The following is a 27615-nucleotide window of genomic DNA, read 5'->3' as shown; positions in this document are numbered from 1 at the left end:
GTGAACGGGAGATCTTAAGAGCCTTATTATGAGACTTATGTATATTCATCTCCGAATAGCCTAGTATTAAATTTACATACAAATATAGTGAGTTTAATATAGAATTTTTAGATGTGGAGTTATTTGTAGAGAACAACAGAATAGAGAGCAGATTATATCGGAAGCTGGCCGCCTGTAATACTTTATTGCACGCGACAAGCGCGCACCCTAAGCATCAGATAGAGGCTATACCGCTAGGAGAAATGATCAGAGCGAGAAGAAATTGCAGTAGAGACTGTGACTTTTATGAGGCCATTGAGGATATGGGACATAGATTTAGAGTTAGAGGCTATTCGGAGATGAATATACATAAGTATCATAATAAGGCTCTTAAGATCTCCCGTTCACAGACGCTATTACCAGTGACTCACAAAAAGGTGTATTCTGTTTATGTTTATTATAAGTTTCACTAGATACAATTAAAATGTCATTCTTAAACCCCTCATGACAATCATCTAACTCCCATTTATCATCAACTTGCACAGTAGACATGCTAGTACGTTTCCCTTTTCCTTATTCACTGAAAATTCTTATTAGATCAGTACACCATGGAAAAGCAACCAACGCTATCGCAATTGAGGCACTTCAAATTAAGTGCAGGACAATTAACAGCTTTACCGAAGTGGGACTGTGACTCACAACAGTAATAAAATGACACTCTCTGTTTATCTAACTCCATTCTCTTTTCTTTCCATTGATCCCTGCATACTATGCCAACACTCAATTGTTCTTTGTTATTATTACGTGCCAATGCCTTAGTTATAATCATAAATCTTTCAATCCCCTTAGCTATGCTAATTAACTCATAGAAGGTTTACATGCACATATACAAAAGTCTTTCTTAAATCTTCTTACTTAAACAGACCAAGACTAACTGATCACAAAGATATGTGTTAATATTACATCCAATGTCACAGAACGCAACTATAATTCAGAGGTTAACCAAAACCTTATCAGAACCTTTACAATCACATTTGGTTTTTCCCCAAACTTCAGTTCCAGTCTGGTAACTGCTTCATAGTAATCATCCCAAGTAATAAACTGTCCTGGGGAGGGTCAACGTCTGACAAGTGTTCAAACATTTCCAGTAGCACCCAAACAAATGAGCAAGAGTGCTTTCTTCCTTTCCAGCTGAAAGTTCTTGGCATCAATTGCCAACAAGCAATTTTCAAAGGTTCTGAACCACATGCACCATTTGACTTGTGGCTTTCTTGAGCTTTGAAGAAAATAATGTGGTAGTGTTTGCTGTGAAGTCATTGCAAAATTAAACAAATCTAGGCACAAAACAGAAATGCAAATATTGAGGGATTTTTTTTTAAAAAATCCTTCAAAAAGACCACTAGAATTACACCAAAAACCATAGCACCGTAGAATTTTAATCCTTGAAGGTGAAATATGGTCTTTGCAAAAGCAACCAGATGGCCACACCATTTTGACAGTGACCACAGTAAAGAAAGATTGCAAATACACACGCTTTAAGCTGACATTGGGAATTCCAAGATGACCTCTACGTTTGTCAAACAGCTTTAAAATAAGCTACCTGGCGGCTGATACATTTCTTTAAAACATTGTGACGTACTCCCCAAGTGTTGTCTGCCAATTACATTTGTAGTACGGATGCCAGCTGAGACATGACTGCTCAGCTCGTTTCTCTAGTGACTGTCGGTGAAATGTGTCATGCGAGCACAACCATCGGGAATGAAAAGGAATTTAATCTGCTGCTATCTGGAAAATGGTGATGACATACCTTCTGCATTGGCGAGGAGACCTCTAGTCTAATAAAGATTCCCAGAAGAGCGTATGATGCAGAGTCCTTGTCTGCAAAGTATGTTATGCTGGAAGATCATCAAACACTAAGGCAGGTACCGACTTTTTAATACTGAAGTTTACTAGTAACAAATAAAGCCTCAGATGCAGCACGCCAATCTGTTGCCAGCTCGAAGACTGGCCAACTTTCGAGTTGGCAAATGTTTTGACCCGACATTCAAGAGAGGCTTGTAACTCATGCCAGACACCCAGATGCGCGAACCTGCTCAAGCAGCATGCACAACACAAGTCTACAAATAAAGATACACAAGGATACAAAATAGAATGAAGGTACAACAATATCCTTACAAATACCTGAGCCTGCCTGCCTGCCCATTCATTGCCAAAAAACAATATGAATCCTGACGGCAGGAATCACAGATGCCCCTTGCAAGGTACGTGAGCCTGTCAGTCATTCTGTTACTGCCAAAGTGAAGGAAGAAAACCTCTCATTGGCTGGAATCTTTATATGTGTAAGATGCTGCTCAGCTGTTACTCCCTCCTGATGTTATGACCAGTCACTAGCAAATCAAAATTAGCAGTTTTACTTCATTTAATCACACTGTAAATGTGAATGTTTCCATCACATGTTTATTTCTCCTTCACTGGTTGGGAGCCCATGGAAAGAGAAGAACTTCAGTATTTCCACTAAGACAATGGTTCCCAACCTTTTGACTTCTCTGGACCCCTACTTTACCACTATTGCAACCCAGGGACCCCACTGAATCATTATTAGAATCTGGGGACTCCCCACTGAGTCATTACTGAAAGCTGGGGACCTAATCTGTCACTATTATTTAATTTTCTAAGCAGTCAAAGACCCCCAGAGTTCCCCGGACCACAGGTTGAGAAATAAATCCCCTTCCGACATTTAATCATAACAAGTTGAATGTTAAAGCAGATGAGAACATGTGATCATATAATATGATTGTGCTGCCTCTGTGCTTCCTTTTCCCTCCACTCAGTAGTTTGTACTCTGCATTCATTATTGCTGAAAGTTGTTCTTGTGCCCCTACATGAACATCTTATTGACCTGGTAGCGCTCTAGCTAGATTACAATAGCAGATATTAATGTCTTGCTGGAACATGAGGTGGAGCTGTCTTTGAAATGAAAATTTATATTTCAAGAGCAAACAAATAAAGTCCCCGTGTGAGGTCTCTCCATTGCCTGTCCTGCTGAAATTTTAAGAATGTGGCACAATAGGAAGGGAAAAAAAGCAGATTTGGGAATAGGATAAGGACAGCATCTACAGAGACATTGCTGAAGAAAATATGAATGAGCATTAAAATGTTTGGACTTTTCAGATAATGTTCAGAGGTTTCCGTTGTATTTTGTTTTACTTTGCTCTAAAGATGATGTGCTATCAGAGCCCTGTTTTTCCTACTGGAATGAATTTGAGCCTTGCTTGTCTGTGAGGTTTGTTTTGGCTGGGCCGTGGATGCCTGACCATCACAAATAGACAAGTTCCAGGATCCTGTAGAGTTAGGAACTCCCAAAGGTGATAAGGCCAAGAAACCCTATAGCTTAGGGTAATAGGTAAGTTATGAAAGGCGATGAAGGTGCTAGCACCCAAGGCTGAGGCATGGCACCCCAGATGGAAGTGGTCAGTTCCAGTGGTGGAAACATTTTGGGCACCAGCACCAATTTTTTATTTCAAACTAAGAACTGAGCAGGTGAAATTTCTGGATGCCATACCTCTGACCAATAGTGTTCCTGCTAAACTCATGATTACTACAGACCCAGCAAACTCCTGTTACCGGACCCATCAGGCATTACCAATCCACTTGTGATAAGGGCCTTGGTGGGTTGTGTTTTAATGTGTCTCGAAATAGTGCATTTAGTTGTGTTGAGAGCTCACAATCAGAGTGCAGGGATGGCCCTTGGGTGGTGTAATATTCTGTACGTGTTGTTGGCATTGTCCCCTTTACTCAGCCTTCCTTCTGCTTTCCGCCATTCCTCTTGTGTATGTGCGTGGGGGAAGATGTACATGGATTCAAGCATGTTAGAAACAGGCAGGAGGAAAAGGTTAGAGTTAACAGCATTCTATGTGTGACCTGAGAGAAATAAAGATGTACAAATTCATCTCATCCCCTCATCATTGCATTAGGGAATTGGCAATGAGTGTGGCATCCCCTCTGCTATCCTACCACTGTAAGGCTCATCTGGACTCTGCTGCTTCAGTGCTGTCAGGCAAAACACTGCTGATTGCCTCATCTGTCTTCCATAACTACGAGACTCTTCCTTTGCATGGCAAAGTGCGAGGACTGGTTGGCAAGTCCCATTGGCTGGCCTTCACTCACACACCAACACCAGCCCCAGGCTGTAGTGGGCTCCAACTTCATCACCGCCTATGTCCCCGCCCCACAGCCAGCCTCAGGGAGGAGCAAGAGCTTTGTACAGCGAGTGGATAAACCCATCAAATCTACTGGTATTGAAAGAATTCATACTTGATGTGACCATCAGAGGGGTCCAAATCACCATATTAGTGATTTTGAACCATTCAGGATATTTACTGTTGCATAAAACCACCGGAGGGAGCCAAATCTCCTACCTAGTGATTTTGAATGATTCAATATATTTACTGCTGCATGTACTATTCAGTTGATCTGCTTCTTCAATGTACTCATATTAAAAAAGGGTTCCTCAACAGAACTTGTATATGTCACAGGCTACTCGTCATTGATGTCTTTGGCCCACTGGAACTGCAGAGTGGTCTTGATTCTTGTAGGTTCTGCCTTGACCAAGGTAAGGGCGGCCCTTTCTGGTAGCCAAGGTGCTGCTGATGAAGGAACGTCAAAAGGCAGTCCTTGCCCTCCAGAAGGAGTCCCAGAGAAAAAAAACCCAAAGGGAAAACCCTTCATATCAGGAACTCCCTGGAACAAAAAGAAGCAAAAAGGTAAGTCTTCCAACAGGAAAAAACAATCCTGGAAGGAGCTGGAATAAGCGAGGGAAAAAACTGGAGAAAAAATAACAGGAGTGAAGATCACCACCAAAGGAAGTGTTACAGCGCAAGGAGAACAAGAATCACACACCTTATATACCCTAAAACAGGAAATGACCAACAGGAAGAAGAAAGACACCATATTGTATTGGGAAAGAATGATAGGAACATATAGAGAAAAGGCACCATTTTGAAAAAGAGTCCTAAGGCATGCAGGGAAAAAGAAAGACATGCTGGGAGAAAGAAGAACATGGCTGCTAAATGTGAAAATAAGAACAAGAGGAAAAGGAGAAAGAAGAGAAAAAAGAAGAAAAGAAGAAAGGAACAGGCTGCAGCAGGGAAGTGAGGGGATGGGGGGAAGGTGCTCACGTCTAATATTGAGGGCATGCTGCACCCAAGACTCGCCGAGGCCCCATGCCCACTTTGGGGCCTTGTGCAAAGAAATAAAGAACAGAAGGGGTGTGGTACACCCGGCCGTCAGGAACCACGGCTGCGCCCCGAGCCAAACGCTTGGCTCGCGCTGCAACTGTATAATCCTTGTGGAATTGTATTGACATGGTAGGAATAATGAATGCAGTGGCATTGCCAGCACCTTCCGAGAAGTACAATGACAGCCTGCTGAAAGTTGGACCCAATTGGTCAAATGCTTTGAAAATCACTTAGAAGTTATGGACAGAAGACACTACAACCCTGCCAGAAAACAAGCAAGGATGTATAATTGCTTGGGGCAGAAGGGAGGTTATTTAATCACATAACCCCTGTTGAGAAAGAGGACAAGGATAAAGAATGGGATGTATTAATTTAAGTTAAAACTAGATTGAAAACTAATTTTGACACAACTATGAGTGTCACAATAAAAATACATAATTTCTACTACTGGAACAAGGCACCTGGTGAATTAATTAAGTCCTGTGTTGTGACTCTAAAGATGATGGCCACAACATGTTCCTTTATGGAAATGGATGAGATGATTTGAGACCAGGTGATAATGCGCACCACATGTGTGAAGGCACAAGAAAAACTTTTGGCATCGAAATTCCAACTTACGAAAGGTGATCTCAACCATAAAAAGTATTGAAATGTCTGCCAAATTTATTAAATGGTTGTACAAACCAGACAACCATCATACTAAGGTCAATTTAATTTATAAAGAAGGAGAAGCTAGAGGAAGATTCTGATGAAAATGAACTAATGGAAAATTTGGTGTTGCTCACGGCTATCATCAATACGGAAGAAAGGCTGAATCAACTTAAGTGCTATTTTCAAAGGAACAGAGAAAATTTTGAAATGCTTATTGAAACAGGATCAAGATCACTATACTTCCTGGGGCTGACGGGGCAGATAGGCTAGTGCTGCTAAGTGCTAGGTGGGAGAACTGCCTTGGGTGCCTCCTGGCGCAGGGTTTTCTGGGGGTTGGAATCCCTGTGTGCTCCAGTCACGCTTTCTGTATCCTGTGCTGTGGGAAGAAGAATGTGCAGATATGTGCTAGCTGGAAGGCAGGAGAACTGCCATGGGTGCCACCTGGCACTGGGTTTACTGGGAGTTGGAATCTCCATGTGCTGCCGGTCCTGCTTTCTGTGTCTTGTGCTTCGGCAGGATGAATGTGCTGATAAGCACTACCTGGAAGGTGGGAGAACTGCTGTGGGCGCAGTTTTTGCCGGAAGTTGGAGCCCCCATGTGCTGCCAGTTCCTCTTTCTGTATCCCTATTACTATACAATCTTAGGACACTTATGTTAATTTGGAAGGCAAGGCTTCTCTAGAAAGTAGTAGTATAATTCCAGGAGCTTATGGTGGCCACAAAGTAAAATTAGAAGGAGTGTTTAAAGCCAACTTGTCATTCAAGCAGAAGACTGTATTTACAAACGTTTTTGTGGTAGATTACAATGGTAACATTCTTGGATGGCTGAAACAACAAAAACTGAGAATGATGATAAATCCATGTCAACCAATTTATGTGTTGGAAATTATTCATGGGGAATAAAAAGGGGTACTTAGTGAGACGCTAAAATGCCTAAAGGATTTCAAACATGATATAATCTTAAAAACAAACACACAACCTGTCAAACAATGTGTCAGGAATATACCCTTGTCAGCCCGCACAGAGGTTAAGGCCATACTTGAGGATTGGTGTACCAGTGGAATAATAGAACTAATAAATGCTTCAGAATGGCTATGACCAGTAGGCATTGCGAAGAAAGAAAATGAAAACTTTTGTTTATGCATTGACCTTGGCCAACTTAACTGCCATGTTGTGGAGGATTATCAGCAGTTGCCCTTAATAAACTGAACAGTGATGACACTCGACAAAGCTAAGATATTTACGACACATGATTATAGTGCAGCCTAGCACCAATTTAGTTGGATGAAAAGTCTAAAATCATACAGTGTTCGTCACTCATGAAGGGGCCTACCAGTTTTGCAGATTACCTTTTGGGTTATGTTGTGCATTTGCTGTCTTTCAACATGGAATGAACCAACATGAAAGGTGTGAGTACTACAAAGAATTCAGGATAGCGGTCTTACTTTACAGAAAGATAAGTGTAAGTTTTTCAGGGGCACAGTGGGGTACCTGGCACACCTCATCGAAGAACATGACATTCTGCCAAAACCATCCTTAATAACTTGCATCACAAAGTCACTGACTCCAGCTAGCAAAGAGGAACTATCATATTTTTCGGCATGTGTGAATTCCATTCCAAGTTTATACAAAACTATGCTGTAAAAGTTGAACCACATAGAAAACTGATAAAGAAAGACAGAGAATTTATGTGAAATGAGAAATGTGAGGACAGAATGAAAGACATAAAGAAACTTGGCCATGCACCATTCTTACAGTCATTCAGTGATTGAGTTAGGTGCAATACTCAGCCAGAACACATAGAAAGGCAAGAATACTATCACCTTTGCATCACACAAATTAAGGGGCCCAGTAATGCAATATTCCGTAATTGAACAAGAATTATTAGCTTGTGTTTGGGGGGGTCATTTAGTTTAAAAGTTTTCTTTGGGGCAAAGATTTCACTTTTTGCCCAGATCACAAACCACAGATTAGCATTTGAGAAGAGAAAGGATCAGGGAAAATGTCACCAAGAATAGCAAAGTTGGTGTGCAAATTGCAAGAGTACCAAATCAGAATGGAATATAACTCCAACAGCGTGAATGTCTCCACTGATTACCTGTCAGGAACCCCTTGTGACAATGAGTTAGATTGTGATGAAGCTGAGGATGATGATGATTTGCTGCTTGCATCTTTGTATGACTGTACTAACTCCAATGGCATAGTTACAAAAATGAATGGGAAGTAACTGTTAAAAATGACAATGCATTAAAGAAATTAAAAAATACATTATCAAGGCATGGCCCGTGACAAAATACTAAACTAAGCTATCAGGCCACATTGTAAAATAAGAGATTACAAAATGATAGCTGAAGACGTCATTCTCCATGGGACACATTGATTGTGCCTATATCTTTAAGGGGAAAGTGGACAGCCCTATCCCATGAAGGCTATGTGGGAATGACTGGAACAAAGCAAAAACCTAGAGAAAGATATAGGGGGCCCTCCATGGAATGTGAAGTTGACATGTATGTCAACCACTGTTCCATTTGCATTAGCATGGATAAAACCATGATTACACATTGATGTCCCATGACATCTGTAGAGTTACCTGAAGGTCCCTGGATAAAAGTTGGGATGACCAGGTTGAACAAGCCAATCATTTACTCAAGGAGACTATTCAAATGGCATGAAAGTCTACATCGAAAAAGAAGCAGCTCTTAGAACCAGATTGTGGTCATTCTACGCTATTCCTCACAACACCATAGGTAGACTCACTTTATAGGGAGGCTGTTGCTAATCCAAATAATTATCTACAATTGTTCTATTTGCTTATGGTGCATGTTCTTTTACAGAATTAACTCCTAGTGAGCAAATGTCCTCATTTTCAAACAGGAGCACTAGATCCAGAATACAGTATAAGATCATCCCTTCATATATTTCATACAAAAACAGTCTTAGATTTTCCACTGTGGTGTGGTACATCTCGATTAATCCAGTTCCTAGATTTTGACTCAATATGATTGAGAGTAGGTTTTCTATATATACACCTTGTGCAGCAGAGAGTAATTGCGAAAAAAGTTTAATTTCAGAGATCTTGTTTACCCTGCATCTCTAAGTCTCTAATTTTATTTAGTATTTTTTTGGGGACTCTATACCATTTGTTATGGGCACTTGTAATTATCATGATCTTTGACGAAGTGAAGGAGTTCCATTGGCCCTGGCTGAAACATTGGTATTCGGATAGTGGCCCGTTAGAATTTATTTTGATTATTATTGAGACATAATCAAATAGGGTTCCCAAAGTAAGGGTCTCATGTTTCTCCTCTTTTTTGTAAGTATGGACCCTGTTTTCCTTTTGTTTCTGATATTTACTGTTCAATTTGAATTTCCAGCAAGATTAAAAGTTGAACACGTTGCTTTCCAAGTGTGGAAGCAGCGCAGAATTGCCTTTATGCTGAGGCATGTAAGATGTTCCTGTTTTTTGCCTGGAATATTGTCAGTGGCTAATTTAAATGTTTATTAATAAGTGGGGTGCTGTTAATTTACTGACTACATGGATTTCATGTCAGAGCTTCTGTATTGTTAACGACAAAGCTCTTTTTAAGGTGCCTACATTTATTCCGACCATTCAGGAGGATGGTCACTCTCAGTTCAACCAAACTCTGCTTCCCTCTCCCTTAATTGTATATAAATCTCACATGTCTTGACTATCTTGAAGAAGAAACTGAAGGCTACCCTGTTTGGATAGGCAGTGCAGCAGACCAGTGCCGATAGATCGAGCCGGGTAGAGGGCAATTTAAAGCGCTGTCATTCAGTGAGCCTGCTTTAGCCCTACTCTTACTCTTGGTCTTATCTCAATATATGATATCAGATTAAACAGTAAGAGCTCAGAGTATCTCCTTAATTCTTGTCCACTAAGTTGTCCCCTGAAGACCAGTGTATCAATGCATGTCGGAGCATTATAGTTTGCTAATATTGTTTTAATAAATACATGATTAAATAAAAATAACCAGTCTTCTGTGGTGTGAATGGGTCTTTACTTCAGGTCAAATATTTGAAGGTTGTGGGCTTTTCCTGTGATTTTTGCATCAGTGACAAAGAAAGTAAACATGATTTGAGAGAGTTGAGGTCTTTTTTCTCAGAAATTGGGTTGATAACAGTTTTCATTTAATGTCTGATGTTGGTGTATCTAAAAAAGTGAAGGCCTAGTTGCCTCTTGTGGGCTGGCCGCCAAGCCACTGCGGCAGCGAAGGCCATGCATCTTGCAGCCCAGCAGGTGGTAGCACATTTCATTTCAAATTCCTTGTTGAATGGACTAGGAATGATTACCTAAAATTTGTCCGCTGACACGAAAAAGGCACTTTTTGGTGAAACTGCAATGCTGCCTGGATTTTTGTTATGTTTTCAGAAGAAAAACCCCAAAGCAGAAGTCTGTTTCAGTAAAACAAAAAGCACTGTACATTACACGCCTGGAGCGTTCACTCAGTCCTTGTGGGCAGGAAAAAAATGCATTGGGGGGCCCAGTTTTCAACCTGTGGTTCTCTGGGGGCTGGCCTGCCAGCAGGATGTTTCTGACTGCAGAGTAGGCTGAGGGTCCGCCATTGAAAACTGTGAAGTTTCTCCCAAACCACATGGAGAAACAAACCCATTTTTGGTAGGTGTCCCATTATTACCCCATTCTAACTGAGACCCTAACTCTTTGGATCTATACACTGAATAAAATGTGTACACCTTCCAATTTTGAAGCTTTATTATGCATATGATTTCAAAATGCTTTCTCACCCATACCTCTTGTAGAATGATTTGAATGTATCTGTTAAATACATGCTCAATAACGGCTTTGGCTTCAGTACTGAGGACTGTGCCCTGTGACAGTCTAAACTGCCCTTACTCAGTGCTTAATTTGTGCTTGTTGTTTCCGGAGCTGAGCACCAGCACTTATTTTTGTGGGCCGGCGCTTATCTTTCTGCCTCAAGCACTCAATGCGAGCAAAAGACACATATGGCAAAAAAGTAGGAAGAGAAAAACGAGAGTCACAATGGGAGAAACAGAAAGCTGCAAGAGTGAGCTGGGGGGGCAGGGAGTACCTTAAAATGGATTGAAGAGGCCCGAGATGGCTTCAGGATTACACTGTCTCAGTATTCCGTGTTCGCACATTTAATTAGGCAGCCGCGTGTTTAAAAGGGGGGCTTTGAGCACCGGCACCTGTTTATTTACAAATTAAGCACTGCCCTTACTGGAATTCCTGTTTTTCATAGTGGGAGTGATTCTACGCAATAAACAGAACACACTGCCCTATTTGGCAATTTTAAATTATGAGCTGAATTAAATCATTACCACCACCTGTAGATGAGTAAATCTCCACCTCTCTAGTACAAACTCAATTTACTGAGATAATATGTTTTTAAAAGTTGAAAGCTGGACAATATTAGTTAAAATGTAATTAAGTCCATTAGTCCCATGTCCAGCAAAGATAACTAAATCAGTCTATAAAACAATGGCACTATTAGCGGCAACTCTAATTAACACATATTACAGTGCTTCTTTATAAGTCATATCTGTACTCCACTCTGCTGACTAATTAGAGACTCATCCCAAGTCTCACTATTTCTTGTAAAATAACAGAGAGAAATGCTAAATCACTAGTGTTACTTGGGAGGCTGGGGAACTGGTTAACTCACTGACAATGATCAAGTCATTATTTAGAAAGCTAGCCTAAAAGATGACACAGCTTATGTCACCAACAGCCCCATTGATGTGTATTGTACCCTGCCTCTCCTTTCTCGGCCTCTACAATATACCCTTCTGAGGCTACCCATGAATGATGTTTTTTTATATCACAATATGGATTTTTCAAAGCATGCTGATAGAGTGCAACTAGTGATGGCGCACTGGGACCTGTTCCTACCATTTCTCTTGTAATAGATCTTTAAAGTATGCCTGAGTGGTGAAAGAGAGTTAGTTTCAATCCGCAATTCAATTAGCAGTGTAACCCATTTGTCACATGTTAAGGAGTAAGAGACTGTAAATAAAGTTAAATGAGTTTTATTACAAATTAAGGGCCAAACTAATGTAAATGAATCTAAAAAACATTCTATATACTTACAGAATCACCAAAGGTGAACCGAAACTTTGGATGAGTTTAAATCACAATAGCATAAGACATACAAGAATTTCAGTTGAAGCTATACAAAAGATGAAAAATAGAGTCTGATGATCCTTGTATAAGCTTTGATCCCTTTGTCTTTGCATGAATAAGTCTGAAGAAGTCTACATTAATCCTAAACTAAGCTAAAGACAGGAAGCCCTAGTTAGTTCTGGGGAAATAGGAAGGTGTCAGCATAGTGGAGACCTCAGTAAATGTTCTCTAGTCAAGGTATTGTATAACATGAAGCCACACAAATAGAATAAGTGGAGTGGCTTGATGCCAATGGCATAAGGAGCACAGAGCTGTTCTCCTGCCGGAGATGGAGAGGGCCCATCCAGTGGCAACCTAATAGAGCTGGTAGACTCAGAGGCCAGTGAAATGCAGAGAAAGAGCCCCTGATCCCAGAGATGCCAATCTGAAGATGACAATGGCCACCAAAGTAGGGTCTACAACCTTGACTGATGAGGCAGGGCCGCGAGGCCACAGAGCCAAGATTGAGGCCACAGCTCTCCCCTAACCAGTAGGTACAGATACGCTGAAGCAGGTCCTGACTCACTCCCCACAGCTGACAGTGGTGACACCCAGTTGCGAATCTGGGACAGTGCCGGCAAAGAATTTGGCGGCAAGGGTACTGTAGCCCTGAGAAGCCACTCTAGAGATGCAGAGTGATTTGTGGATGTGGCCGGGCAAGAGGACAGTGGATGACAGCTGGAGGTCTGGTGAGGGCAGCTGAGATGGAGAGAACGGAGACGTGCTCAATGACCATACCTAGGAGAAGCTGGATCCAGCGTGGGCTGAGAGGGCTTAAACGGCAGACGGGGTGGCACCAGGTAAGTGTAAACCAGCTGTGTGCCCCACTCCCCTTGGACAACAGGATCGCAGAGGAGGTGTTTTGAGCCACGATCGCCAATGGGATACCCAACACTCAGGTAGAGACCCCCCTCCTCTAGGGCTACCCTATCAGGAAGGCCCCCGCAGAGAAAACTGACATTGCCCACCTGGCTGAAGAACGAGGAGCTGCCAGGCCATGTGCACCTACAGTAGGCCTAGTAGGGTGGGGGAAGCACCACCTCATGGTTATTTGAGAGCAGGAGGGGAAGAGCAGAAGGACAGGACTGGGCCAGACCTCAGACTACCTGTGTTGTGACCAGTGATGAGAGCTGCGATGCGGCGGGGCCCAAGGCAGAGACATAGAAAAGCCTTAGGGTTTGCTACAACGCCTGCTGGAAACCCCATGAAGTGGAGATGAGGAGCCTCCTACTCACATCTGAGGGCGAAACTGCATTACAGAATAACAAACCCGATCGCTTCTGCTGCATGGTTCCTGATTGCAGGCCTAGCGGGGCCCCAGTGAGTCATGACTTTCCCTGCAGCTGGTAGCCCTTAAGGTGTACCTCTCAATGTGCCAGTTATATTGGTGAATGGGAGCCACTACCAAGGCTGTTGGCCAAAGACTGGCCTTGGAACACTAAAAGACAGTGGACACAATAGCCCCTCCCCACAGCACATATGCGGTACCAGCGAACTGTCCCCCCACACGAAGACTATTGTCTCCTAATAGTGATTTTGCTGGGGGAGACAGGCGGAGATGACTGGAGGTTGCTACTACAACATCAAAAGTACAAGGGCCAACGATACACAGGGCCATCCAGATGTCCCTGCTAAGGTTCTCCCGCACAACACAGAAGGGCGCCCCAGAAGTGAAACTAATTATTTAGTCCCTCCTCATGGCCCAACATCTCCACAGAAGGGAGAACACATTCCACAACTAAGCAGGACTCCTCGCCCGCTGACACCATGGAAAAGAGCACTCGCAAGAAGGCTCAAGACATGGGGTGACCTCGACTGGAGGACGCAGGGGGCATCATGTGAGAAGATGAAAACCCAGTCTTGTAGCCTGGGCTGATTTGAAGCCCCGCTCTCTAGGACATTTTGCAGGCAATAACAACTCTGAGTAAGTTTTAGAGACTACAATAGGTACCTGGGTGGCAGATCTAGGACTCCTAAGAGAGGACCATCTTTGACTCGGGTTACCATGGCAGAGAGGGACCTAGCCAAAGTGCCTCCAGTTTTGGCAAAGGTAAATGAGCACCTTGCAACCATCGAAGTCAATGTTGAGGGCAGAATATGATGAAAATAGGTTGAACTGAAATAACATACGGGTGGTAGGCCTACCTGAGAGAATCAAAGGAAACAATATGCTGACTTATTGGACCACTAGATCTGGAAGGAAGTGCCAACAGAGAGCCTCTTCTTTGTATTGGAGCGAGCACACAGGATGCCTGCGAGACCTCTGCTCCCGGGGTGGTGGTGGCAGCGGCACCAAGGAGTAGCAGTGAGACGGGACCCAAGTCACCAGCGGATGATAGAGGTACACGTGACCTGGACTCTGACCCTGACTCAAGTATGCCTGGGTACTCAACCCTGGAACTGCCTAAGGTGACACCCAGCAGCTTAGATGAAATCATATCATGAGACTTGTAACGGGGTACCCCAAAGATCACTGGGTTGAATCACTGCGAGATTATGTCAGAGGGAAGGGAGAATGCATGCTTACTTCCCTGAGCCTGGGAACATTATCTTATCACTGGATGATGGATGGGTGGAATCATCACTGGAGCAAGACCTCAAGTTCACCCCCATAGTAGAGTAGCCCTTTGGAAACTCCCACAAGCAATAGAGAGTTGAACAAAAGTCTGGGGAAAAGAAACATCCTTGTGCTGGGGGGTGGAAGTTGGGATTATTGTTACTTGTTAGTTACAGGGGAAGACATGAGTCACAACCTAGTGAATTATCAGTTCATGCCCAATCATGCGATAAACTTTTATAGTAATTGGGCTGAAGTGGGAGGGACATGAGAATGCACGAGAAACACACAGATGGCTGCCTCTGTGACTTACAAGCTCCTCTTCTGGAACATCAGAGGGATGCAGAAAATATCAAAACGCTATAAAGTGTTTTCTTATCTGAACAGGAGAGGTATCCACATTGCCCTTTTACAGGAGATACACTTGACGGCTAATAAGGGGGCAGTGCTACAGAGCAGATGGAGGGGTGAAACCTAGTACCGGACTTACTCAGCTTATGCCAGGGGAACACTGATTTGGATCTGCATGGGGGTCCCCTTCCAGTACACAGGAGAGCTGATAGACCCTGAAGGGAGATATGTGGTGGGGATGGGGTGGCTGGATGGTTGAGATATAGCCTTAGTAAACATTTATGCCCCCAGCATAGAGCAGAAAGCCTTCCTGACAGTATTATTGGGACCCCTAGCCCAACTACCTGATCCAGCAAACCGTTATAGGGGGAGACTTCAATTGCATAGCAGATCCTCAGACAGACCAGTCACAGCCCCCACACAGGGACTCACCGGCACACCAAATGGCTCACACTTTTGCAGACTGGCAGATGAGGTGGGGTCTAAATGACACCTGGTGACAGACACACCCATAAGCCTGTGACTAGTCCTTCTTCTCAGGACTCCACAAACTTCATATACTACTAGACACTTTTCTGTGTACTTCCACTATCCACAGATTAGTACATACCATAGAATATCTGGCCAGAGCCATATCTGATCAAAACCCAGTCCTCTTACAGCTGAAATGGGAGAGGCCTAGACCACGTATTCCCACCTGGAGATTGAAAACTGAACACGTGAAGGATCAGATGTACTTGGAGGTGATTAGAGAGAAGGGAGGCCAATATTTTGTGGACAACAGTGGCACAGCATGATCTCCCTGGATAGAGTGGGACGCTTTCAAGACGGTGATCAGGGGCCAGTGTATAGCTGAATCAATGGGAGTTAGACACATCCTGCTGAAGGAGGTGGTGGCCGCAGAACAGGAATTGCTGGAAGTAGAACAAAGGAGACCAGGGCACCCAGATCTGCAGCAGACCCTGAAAGACACTAAGGAGAAAGTGGCAGTCCAGGTAGAAAGACTAAGTTGCTTTGATTATATAAAATACATGGAGCGAGCCCACACTGAGTGGGATCATACTGGGTCTTTACGGGCTTGGCTAGCAAATCCAACAAAGAGAGGTTCTGTTATAGTAGAAGTTGAGGGTGAGGAAGGAAACAGAGTGAATAGACAGGAATAGATCAATCAACATTTTTTTTACTATTTCAGAGCTGCAGCAAATCAATACAAGATGTTGAGGGCAGGATGGGCTTCTGGTCGAGTTTCATGCCACCTATGCATAGGAATTGGCCCTTAAATTAGTAGATCTCTACAAAGTAGTCAGAGACACAAGCTGCCTTCTGAGCTTCAGACGTGAGGCACGGGTGGTGCCCCTGTTAAATCCAGGAAAACCTCCACATGACTGTAAAGTCTGTTGACTGCTGTCTATCTTAGCTACTAGGCTCCTCCCACTAATGACCAAGCTGAGACACCCTGGCCAGGCGGGATTTATCCCAGGCGTGAACACAGTGCTCAATATAAGTCGCCTACTAATGCTGTTGGTGACTAACACATATGACTGCATTCAACATGTGGTCAACACAGAAAAAGGCTCTGAAAGCCTGGAATGGGGCTTTTTGTATGAGGTTAGTGGTACACATGCACCTGGGGAGAGGCTTCTTGAATTGGATTAGATTGCTTTATACCCACCCCACAGCTAGAGTTCGCATGGGCCAGACCATATCCGAGAGCCTCAGAGTAGAGCGAGGGACAAGGCAGGGATGCCCCTCTCTACCCCCTGCTTATTGCAGTGGCCATGGAACCACTGGCCAGCCTGGCCAGATCTGGGACTAGATATCGTGGTATACTGATTTGGGCAAACCATCGCCATAAAGCATTATATGTGGATGATCTACTGATCTTCCTTAGAGACACAGGAGAAGATCTCACGGGCATCAAAGTAATGCAGGAGGAGTTCAGCTCCCTATCGGGTTTGAAAATTAACTGGCAGAAATTGAGATTGCTCCAGACCGTAGTGGGCCTTGACCCGCTGGATGAATTGGAGTCCCTATAGTGGGAGCCTCACTGTCTGTCCTATATAGGGGTCAGGATTTTTCACAATTTACCTGACTTACTTGAGGGGAACGTGGGACTAACCATCAGATAGTTGCGAACTAATACTGACGTCTGGAAAACACTGCCATTATCGGTAATGGGCTGAGTAGCTCTGCTAAAGATGGTAGCCCTTCCTAGATAGCTATACTTTTTTGTGATGCTTCTGGTGTGGATCCCCCAGACAATGTTACAGGAGCTGGATTCCCTGGTCACCACTTTTGTGTGGGTATCCGGCCATAAGAGGGTGGCGCTGGCCACACTACAATGCCGACGATGGAGAAGAGACACATTGGGCCACATGTACGAACTTTTGAAATTGCAAATTCCTAATTGCGATTCTTTATGAATCTCAATTAGGCAATCACAATTTCTAATGTTCGAAACTCTATTGAGTTTCATTTCTGATTCCAAGCGGGTTGCAAATAGACCTACCTTATTAATATCCATGAGGTAGGTCTCTGTTTACGACCCACTGGGAAACGCAAATATCACAGGGATGGTTGCCTACTGGGGTCAGCAGACTACCATGTCTGTGATTGCTTTTAAATAATGCAATCTTTGGTTTTTAAATGCAGCCCGTTTTCCTTGAAGGAAAATTGGATACTTTAAAAAAGAAAAGAAAAAGTTTTATTTTTATTTTTTAGGAGTAGGCAGTGGTCCGTGGGACCACTACCTGCTCTTAAAAAATGCTTTTTCAACCATTCACAAAGGAGAATGGTACCCCATTTGCGAATGGATATCACCAATTTGAAATGAGTGGTAACCTGGGAATGTTTTGCGACCACATTTCACTCACAAAACATTCAAACATACCACTGCAGTTTGGTTTTAGGAAGAGATGCCCTAAACACGTCCCTTCCTAAAACCGAATCGCAATGCCAAATTGCGACTGAATTGCAATTTTGCATTGGAACATACCAAAAATCTTTTTAGACGTTTGAGCCAGCTAAAAAGCTTTGAACATCTCACCCATTATCTCACAGCACAACTCAAATGGTTTGCATAATGCTCATGGGCAAACAGACTCCGGACTGTTCTATGAGGCCTTTCATCCCAGAACTTCGTAGACTAATGGGGGTGCTACTGAAAACTTGGCGTTCCCTTGGTTGAAGATACTCAAGAGTTTCAAGTAATCTGGAGATGCTGGAATAGATGCCTCCAGAAAACATGCTGCCAGGTCCCATATTCACCCAACCTGCCTATGACCATGCTGACAACCCTGCCCCCCCAGCAGGCACTGAGGATGATCGGAAGAATGGGTGGGTGCAGGAGCGGCAAGGGTAGGGGGCCTATGCCAAATGGTGGAGATTCTCCCATTCAAGGAATTCTGCTCGGAGTTTGATCTCTCACAGGGCCACATTTTGCTCCACAGAGGGGGAACAGCTGCTATTCGCAAACACTGGAAGACAGGTACATCAGAACCAAAGCCACATGGAAGCTGCCCATATATTAGGCTTTCTTCTGGAACTTTCAAGGCGGTCACATGTCTGTACCAGGCATTGCAGGAGGGTATACTCTTGCCCCTGGAAACTCAGCGAGTGCAATGGGATGATGATCTGGGGGTCCCTGAAATGGAAAGAGACTAGGAGGCCATCCTTGAAAGAGTCCCCAAGGTATACAGAAATGCCTGATTGAAACTGATTAATTATCACATACGCCACAGAGCATACCTCACTCCGGTGTGGATTAATAAATACTTCCACACTACTGATGAAGCTTGCAGAGAAGTAGGGGAAGAGTTTTTACATATGCTATGGAATGGCCCCTCATTAACTGATTATTGGGAGGAATTAATGAGGGCTGTTGCTGTAGTTTTAGAGAAGGATGCCCCCTGCTCCCCTGGTCATTGCCTCCTAAGCTGGTCCCCACACACTTCCAAAACCAAGGTCACTAGCAAATTTCAAGACCTTGCTTTCCTGTTGGCAAAACGTGAAATCACTAGATATTTGAAAGCCCCAGGGGGACCCTGGGTAACCACGTGGAGACCAGATCTTGAGAAATGGGAAGGGTATGAGGGAACTGTGTTGCTGAGAGAGGGAAGAAGGAAAATAGAATCTCTAGAAGTGGCTCGGTCTGGGAGGCACTGGTGGATAGCCTAAACGAACTAGAGCCCCCCCACCCCACCCCTGATCCTTTGCCCAGAGGATCACCTGCACCTGCAATTCCTTAGTGTTTGAGGCATTTTCAGAAAGCGACCCAATAAACCTCGGTTCCCCACACGTTTTGTTGCGGAGAGGGACAATAGATTACATCAACTATTGACACCCTCTAATGGAATGAACGCTGGCATGGCGTAACAACACTAAATGGTGGGGGTTGGATTGGGGGAGAAGTTAAAGAAGATGGTGAGGGTGGTCAACTAATCCTAGAAAGAATACTTTGGTGATGCCTCACCACTGCATAATAAAGAAACAGTATCTTTATTTGTATTATAATATGTTGAAACCCCAATAAAATTTGTTTACAAAAAAAAGAAAGAGAATAAGGATAGAGAGGTCTGTACTCCTCAGAGTCCAAAGAAAATCTGCTCTCTCGACTAACATTGTGAATATCAATTAAAACTCAGAACCTTCGAGAAGTCCAAATCATCAACACCAGTAGTTTTCTGTTTCTTACAGCTGAAATTGACAACTCCATTCAAATCTCCCATCCCAAGGCTTGAACATCAGGATGACTTTGAGTGTCTCCCTGCTCCTGATACAATGTGAACAGGAATATTTTCTTCTTAGCTTGTGAGCACTGCTTTTCTTAGGCAAATTATCCTCCCAGACTTACTATCTCTAATACACAATCGGGCATATTTAAGAGCCCCTAGCACCACCTTAGCTCCATCATATCGTCATTTTTTCTTCTGCTCCATATTTACAGAGTGGCGCAGTACATGGACTGCGCCACTTTGTAACCCCTTGTGCCACATCATGCCTGCGCCAGGCATGATGTATGCAAGGAGGCGTTCTGGCACTAGGATGCAGGCAAAAATGGCACACTGAAATTTAACAGATTTCACTGAACCATTGTTGGTGTAATTTTAACGCCTGCTCAGAGCAGGAGTTAAAAGGACGCACCCATAGAAACCTATGGGCTTTCTTGCACTTTGCTACTCTAGCGTCAGAAGTTTTGACATTAGTGTAGCAAAGCGACAAAATATTGTAAAAAATATTGACACCATTGTACTACCTTCCTGGTGCCCTGTATTATAAATATTGTGCAACCATGGTGTTGTTAGGTGCCAATAGCGGGGCTAAAGAAAAAGTGGCGCATCATAGCTGATGCGCCACTTTTTCTTACATATGGGCCAAGGTGCCTTTCACTAACTCACCTACAAGAAAAAGAAAGTTGCAATATAAGAAAAACTCCACATTGAAGGTTAAATACAAGAAACCAAGGGCCAAATGTATGAAATCACAGGTTTTTGATTTACTAATAATGAATTTTAGAGATTTTCTATTAGGAAATTGCAAAATGCGGTGTACAACAGTGTGTGTAACACTTTTAGCAATTCTCAGGGGGGTCGCCAATGGACCTGCCTCATCAATATTCATGAGGCAAGTCGCAATTTGCAATTTGCGACCCATTGTGGATGGCTACGATCACAGGGATGGTGGACTGCTGGGGTCAGCAGACCACCATGCCTGTGATTACTTTTTAAATAAATCTTTGTTTTTAGGGTAATGCACTGCCTGCTCTTGCAAAGCGGAAGTGGTCCGTTGGGGACACTTTCCTGTTTGCGAATGGGTTAGCACCAACTTGAAGTTGGTGGTAACTGCTGATGTTTTGCAACTGCATTCCTGGTCGCAAAACACTCCTACATCCCCCTGCAACTCACTATTATGAAGGGATATCCTTGGCACGCTCCTTCCTAATATCGACTCACAACCCTATTTTGTGATTCGGTAAGAGATTACTGAATCGCAAAATGGCATTTGTACATCCCCAAATTCTTTTTTTTTGTGTTCGCAAACTGCCCAATTCTGTGAATCAGGCCTTTTGGGCACAGAAAAAAGTACATCTGGTCCCAAATGCTTAAGGCATTTGATCACGCTAACTTAATAAAACAGTCAATGTACATTCAGGAGGGGCGGGGTATTAAGGGTGATGGGCAGAGGGGAGTGCACTGTGCACTCCCTTCAGAGCGCATGAGTGTTTGGCCGGCCGTCTCGGGCCGGCCAAATACACATGCGCACAGGGCTCTCTCCAGCTCAACAACACGGTTGCTGGGCTGGAGAGAGCCTGCACAGGCTCCCAGTCTGCCTGGGAGCGACCTGGCTGGGTGCTCCCATTCAAACCTGACACTGCTTTGAGCAGCATCAGGATTGGCCATAGGACAGGGAGGGAGCCTGTGCCTGCAGCAGCGACGGGAGGGGAGTGGTGTGGGAGCAATCAGGTAAGTGATTTAAAAAAAAATGTTTTATTAATTTTCTCCCGCACCCCTCCAACCCACCCCGTACCCCCACACTCCCAACCCCCCAACAAAGTCATGCGAGCCGCTCCTGCAATGCATGCATCCCCACCTCTAACCAAGTCGACCCCACTACCGGCCTCTAGGTGCATTCAGGACCCCTCCATAGAACACTAACATGTGATGCTCCCTCTCCACGTGGGCGAGAGGTAGACCCATTTGACAGCCCTGCAGCCCCGCTGCTGCCTCCCGGCCTTCTCGGGCACATGCAGCTTGCCACTGGTCCCACAGACACACAAAATAATGCTCACCACTGCGCAGCCATCCAGCTACCCCTCATCCCCATTTTTGTTTTCACAGAGGTACGTACATTTACCGACTCATGGCCAGAGTCCAATTCCATAAGGGACATTGCACAGCCAAACACAGGCTGGATATCTCGCTATGCATCCCATAAGGGCCTGAGGACAAAGTTCTACAGCCCTGGTCCATTTTATTTTTATATATGTCCTTACAAAGTGGTCTAAGTAACTCAGCAAGTATAGCGACTGTACCAAACATTTAGGACAGATTTAAGAGCCCCTAGCGCCTCCTTGCGCCACATTAGCATAATTTTTTAAAACTAATGTGGTCCAACAAGGCCAAAATCGCTGCAACCAATTTACAAAGTGGCATGATGCATCCATTGCGCCACTTTGTAACCCTTTGCGCCAGGCATAATGTATGCAAAGGGGGCATTCCCCCCGTTAGGGGGAGGGGGAGATAAAATGGCACAAAGAAATCTAAGAGATTTCTTTGCGTCACTTTTTTGGCACTTTTAATGCCTGGTCAGAGCAGGCGTTAAAAGGAGGCACACCATTGTTTACAGTGGGCCTCAATGGGGTTTGCAGGACTAGTGTCACACTTTTTTAAGCTAATCCTGCAAAGCTTTGAACTAGCGTCAAAAGGTTTGATGCTAGTTTCCTAACTAAGGCCCTCGTATGCTGTATCTTAGATATGGCGCACACATGGTTGCATTAGGGGGGCCCTAAGGGGTGCAAGGAAAGTGGCCCTGCACTGGGTGCAGCACCACTTTCCTTAAATCAGGCCCTTATTGGTGCTTGATTGTAACCATGATAAACTGTGTAAATATTTTTAAAAACTCAATAAAAGCAAAGTTTTAAGCCAGCTGTGCACATATATAGTCTGTCAACGTGCTGACACTCAGAGATCAAGAGAGTTAGTGGATGAGGTGAACTGACCCATGCCTCATGCTGTATGCTCTGGTGGGCAAAAGTAAAATATGAAAGACACTTGAACAGATCCATGGATAAAAAAGACTGACTGAAAGCTTCTGTACGTAAATATGTTTTTTTTTAAAACATGAGTCTAAAAAGACAGATAAAACTAGGGCAGACCTAATAATTAAAGCCTGGTATGTAAGTATTCCTGGCGGAAGGGTAATTTACTACTGATGCACCACTTCTATAATGAAGCTCTTTGATTTATTTTCAACTGCAAACATAATACTACCTCTATGACGGGTGTTAACATTTGTCATATATAAAGTTTTTGAGGTTGTAACAAATATATGTTTTAAATTTATTTTCAGCTATTTCCAGGTTTATCAAATTTAATGTTTTGATGTTTTTCTTTCAAAATTTTGAAAAGTGTTTTTTTCTGTCTGCAGGCAAAAGAAGATGAATGCAGAAACAATTACCTACTTAGAAGTTAAAGTATCAGATGTTTGACGAAATACTAAGGACAAAATATTGCCCCCCACAAGTGTACTACAAATGTTTCTAGTATTTAACTGCATTGCGTTTTTGTGTGAATCTCTATACAGTGCAACCCAATAAAAATAAAACATGGAAAATGTTACATTTTAAACATTGTTGGCTTTTTATTGTAGTCTTTTTTGAGGAACAACTTGCAACACTCGTATTTTCTTCAACACAACTCCAACGACAAAGAACTAGTGAAACAATCGAAGGTGTGTATTATACGCCTTCACCTCTGAGGAATAATGCCTTTAAGGGACGCAGTGTTTAATCAATAAACACATAAACGTAGGGGACAATTCTTTTTTAGAAGTCCACTGCTCAATTCTAGTGTTGGTGCGTCAGTCCTTAATAAGTAAACTTACAAGGGGACGCGTATAGGTCGATGAACCTTTTGATTCGTATAGGGTGTTCTTACCATAGTTTTGACACAGAATCAATAATCAACACACAATAATCAATAACCATTTGTCAAAACTATAATCAATGGAGTCAGTAAATTTCACACACCATGACCCTTCAGCCATGAATAACCACACCTTTAGTTAAAAGTTTTGTAAGTTTAATCCCTATTCGTTAACAATACTACATCATGAATTTTAATCATCAACTTTAATCAAAACAATTTCTAACGCATGTTAATCAGCAAGTCACAGAAGACGTGATCTAATCAAAGCTTGAATCAAAAGACATTCTAAGGCATCAGCACATGACATTAATAAAGCCCAATTCAAGAAAACTATGACATCCATGAAGTTCAGCAAAATAGTCGATCAACCATTTGTCCCTGTAATTTGCCAGTCGTCATATAAGTAACCTCAGCTAACACCAATTAGCATCAGCATGTGGGGCTTCATGCAAAACAATTTAGAACACAAATTTGCAAAACATCTACCTAAAGAGAGTATTAAGTCAGTGCAGTTGGTATCTAGAAAGAAAAGGCATGAAAATGTTATTCAGTCATGTCATATTGACCCATCCAAGGTATGGGTCAGCAAGCAGAATCAGTCTTCGTCTTCAGGTCATCAGTTGATCAGCAAAACATCAGGCTCTAAATCAGAGAGTATGAGCCCAATGACAGAATCTCGAATCTCTTCTTTTCAATATTGCAAAAAGTCTCTCTAAGTCTCTCTCTGTCACGTTGTTATATTAAAGTTCCCCAAATCATCCCCCAATTTCCAATTGGTCAAGTAATCGTACGTTATTACTCTACCCAATAATTTCCCTTTGCCAAATCTATGAATTCTAATATTTCACAGTTCACATGTAGTTGATTGGTCTACTTTGCGATGTTCTCATCATCCGGCTCTTCAGGTATCAACATTTTTGCTTTTTCGTCTCCAGTCAGTGTCTTCATTGTTCGCATCCTGGGAAAGAACCCTTTGCACACTTTACACCCATTTAGTTATTTTACGAGAGACCTCCTCTCCTGTCCGTCGGTTCTCATAGGAAGCCTCTGCTAAGCACTTTATTAAAACAACGAGCATTTCACAGTTAGTTCCCTCTGTCAGCGTTTTTCATTAAACACTAAGAAATACAGCTTCTGTATGAGGCCTGGCAAAACTAGGCCAAGACCTTACTAAGTTAAAGCCTACAATTAATAAGCAAAAAACATAATTCATATCCTTTAGTATGAAATATTTCTACATTAATCTAATACATTTTCGATATTTCATGTGGATTAATCATTATTTAGTACATTTCGTGAACCCTGGTGGCCATTCTTTGAGGTCACATTTTCAAACATGCACATGATTTTTCTACGTTATCCATTTTTCTACATAAGTCATTCAAAACACATAAACATTCATTAATAATTTCTAATTAAGACATCTGTGTTAGCACTGGGATTGTCAGATAACAAGACTGCCTTGTCTTGATTACATCCGAAGACTCTTTCTTGCACTGTTCTGCACTTCCTGTCTTTTTATCCCATACTGTCAGGTTCTCTTTTATCTCTGCTTTCTCACTTTGCCACTATTGTGCTATCTGTTCTTCCTCCTCCTTCTTTTTCTCATTTTCTCCGTATCAAAGTCTGGTGATGAAAAATAAGTCCCATTTCCCAAAACTTTGGGCCAGTCCCCCCACCTGCACATTAAAAGGTGGTGGGAGGACATAATCCCTTAACCCATAAGTAGAACTGAAGGTAGCACAGTATATCATCTTTCAGGATTTGGCTGTCCACGTCCAAATGTGAAGGGTTCCATAACGTTCAGTGTGCATGTTCCATGCCCACAAATTCAACTCTTCTTTAGTTCTCACACCTGGTGTTTTTTCAGTCTGGGAGCATTTTCATACCAAATGAGCAGATGTTGACTCATTAAATGGCCTTACAGTATTTTATTCCAGTTGTTCTTAACATGTTGTCTGAGAACCTCTGTAGACGCGTATAGGTCGATGAACCTTTTGATTCGTATAGGGTGTTCTTACCATAGTTTTGACACAGAATCAATAATCAACACACAATAATCAATAACCATTTGTCAAAACTATAATCAATGGAGTCAGTAAATTTCACACACCATGACCCTTCAGCCATGAATAACCACATATTTAGTTAAAAGTTTTGTAAATTTAATCCCTATTCGTTAACAATACTACATCATGAATTTTAATCATCAACTTTAATCAAAACAATTTCTAACGCATGTTAATCAGCAAGTCGCAGAAGACGTGATCTAATCAAAGCTTGAATCAAAAGACATTCTAAGGCATCAGCACATGACATTAATAAAGCCCAATTCAAGAAAACTATGACATCCATGAAGTTCAGCAAAATAGTCGATCAACCATTTGTCCCTGTAATTTGCCAGTCGTCATATAAGTAACCTCAGCTAACACCAATTAGCATCAGCATGTGGGGCTTCATGCAAAACAATTTAGAACACAAATTTGCAAAACATCTACCTAAAGAGAGTATTAAGTCAGTGCAGTTGGTATCTAGAAAGAAAAGGCATGAAAATGTTATTCAGTCATGTCATATTGACCCATCCACGGTATGGGTCAGCAAGCAGAATCAGTCTTCGTCTTCAGGTCATCAGTTGATCAGCAAAACATCAGGCTCTAAATCAGAGAGTATGAGCCCAATGACAGAATCTCGAATCTCTTCTTTTCAATATTGCAAAAAGTCTCTCTAAGTCTCTCTCTGTCAAGTTGTTATATTAAAGTTCCCCAAATCATCCCCCAATTTCCAATTGGTCAAGTAATCGTACGTTATTACTCTACCCAATAATTTCCCTTTGCCAAATCTATGAATTCTAATATTTCACAGTTCACATGTAGTTGATTGGTCTACTTTGCGATGTTCTCATCATCCGGCCCTTCAGGTATCAACATTTTTGCTTTTTCGTCTCCAGTCAGTGTCTTCATTGTTCGCATCCTGGGAAAGAACCCTTTGCACACTTTACACACATTTAGTTATTTTACGAGAGACCTCATCTCCTGTCCGTCGGTTCTCATAGGAAGCCTCTGCTAAGCACTTTATTAAAACAACGAGCATTTCACAGTTAGTTCCCTCTGTCAGCGTTTTTCATTAAACACTAAGAAATACAGCTTCTGTATGAGACCTGGCAAAACTAGGCCAAGACCTTACTAAGTTAAAGCCTACAATTAATAAGCAAAAAACATAATTCATATCCTTTAGTATGAAATATTTCTACATTAATCTAATACATTTTCGATATTTCATGTGGATTAATCATTATTTAGTACATTTCGTGAACCCTGGTGGCCATTCTTTGAGGTCACATTTTCAAACATGCACATGATTTTTCTACGTTATCCATTTTTCTACATAAGTCATTCAAAACACATAAACATTCATTAATAATTTCTAATTAAGACATCTGTGTTAGCACTGGGATTGTCAGATAACAAGACTGCCTTATCTTGATTACATCCGAAGACTCTTTCTTGCACTGTTCTGCACTTCCTGTCTTTTTATCCCATACTGTCAGGTTCTCTTTTATCTCTGCTTTCTCACTTTGCCACTATTGTGCTATCTGTTCTTCCTCCTTCTTCTTTTTCTCATTTTCTCCGTATCAAAGTCTGGTGATGAAAAATAAGTCCCATTTCCCAAAACTTTGGGCCAGTCCCCCCACCTGCACATTAAAAGGTGGTGGGAGGACATAATCCCTTAACCCATACGTAGAACTGAAGGTAGCACAGTATATCATCTTTCAGGATTTGGCTGTCCACGTCCAAATGTGAAGGGTCCCCTAACGTTGGTGTGCATGTTCCATGCCCACAAATTCAACTCTTCTTTAGTTCTCACACCTGGTGTTTTTTCAGTCTGGGAGCATTTTCATACCAAATGAGCAGATGTTGACTCATTAAATGGCCTTCCAGTATTTTATTCCAGTTGTTCTTAACATGTTGTCTGAGAACCTCTGTAGACGCGTATAGGTCGATGAACCTTTTGATTCGTATAGGGTGTTCTTACCATA

General features: G+C 42.6%; 1 protein-coding gene across 1 annotated transcript in view; it reads left to right on the top strand.

The window, feature by feature from the left end:
* The window catches only part of LOC138296216 (solute carrier family 22 member 2-like), a 286618-nt gene extending 263339 nt beyond the window's left edge, over positions 1–23279 (top strand). Inside the window, exon 11 of the mRNA XM_069235137.1 lies at positions 23080–23279. Within this exon, the coding sequence (XP_069091238.1) occupies positions 23080–23140 (61 nt within the window). The 3' untranslated portion in view covers positions 23141–23279. The remainder of the gene's footprint in view (positions 1–23079) is intronic.
* Positions 23280–27615: the final 4336 nt, after the last annotated feature.

The sequence above is a fragment of the Pleurodeles waltl genome, chromosome 5, assembly GCF_031143425.1.
Source record: "Pleurodeles waltl isolate 20211129_DDA chromosome 5, aPleWal1.hap1.20221129, whole genome shotgun sequence".
NCBI classification, from domain to species: domain Eukaryota; kingdom Metazoa; phylum Chordata; class Amphibia; order Caudata; family Salamandridae; genus Pleurodeles; species Pleurodeles waltl.
This window is presented reverse-complemented; position numbering and strand designations above follow the sequence as displayed.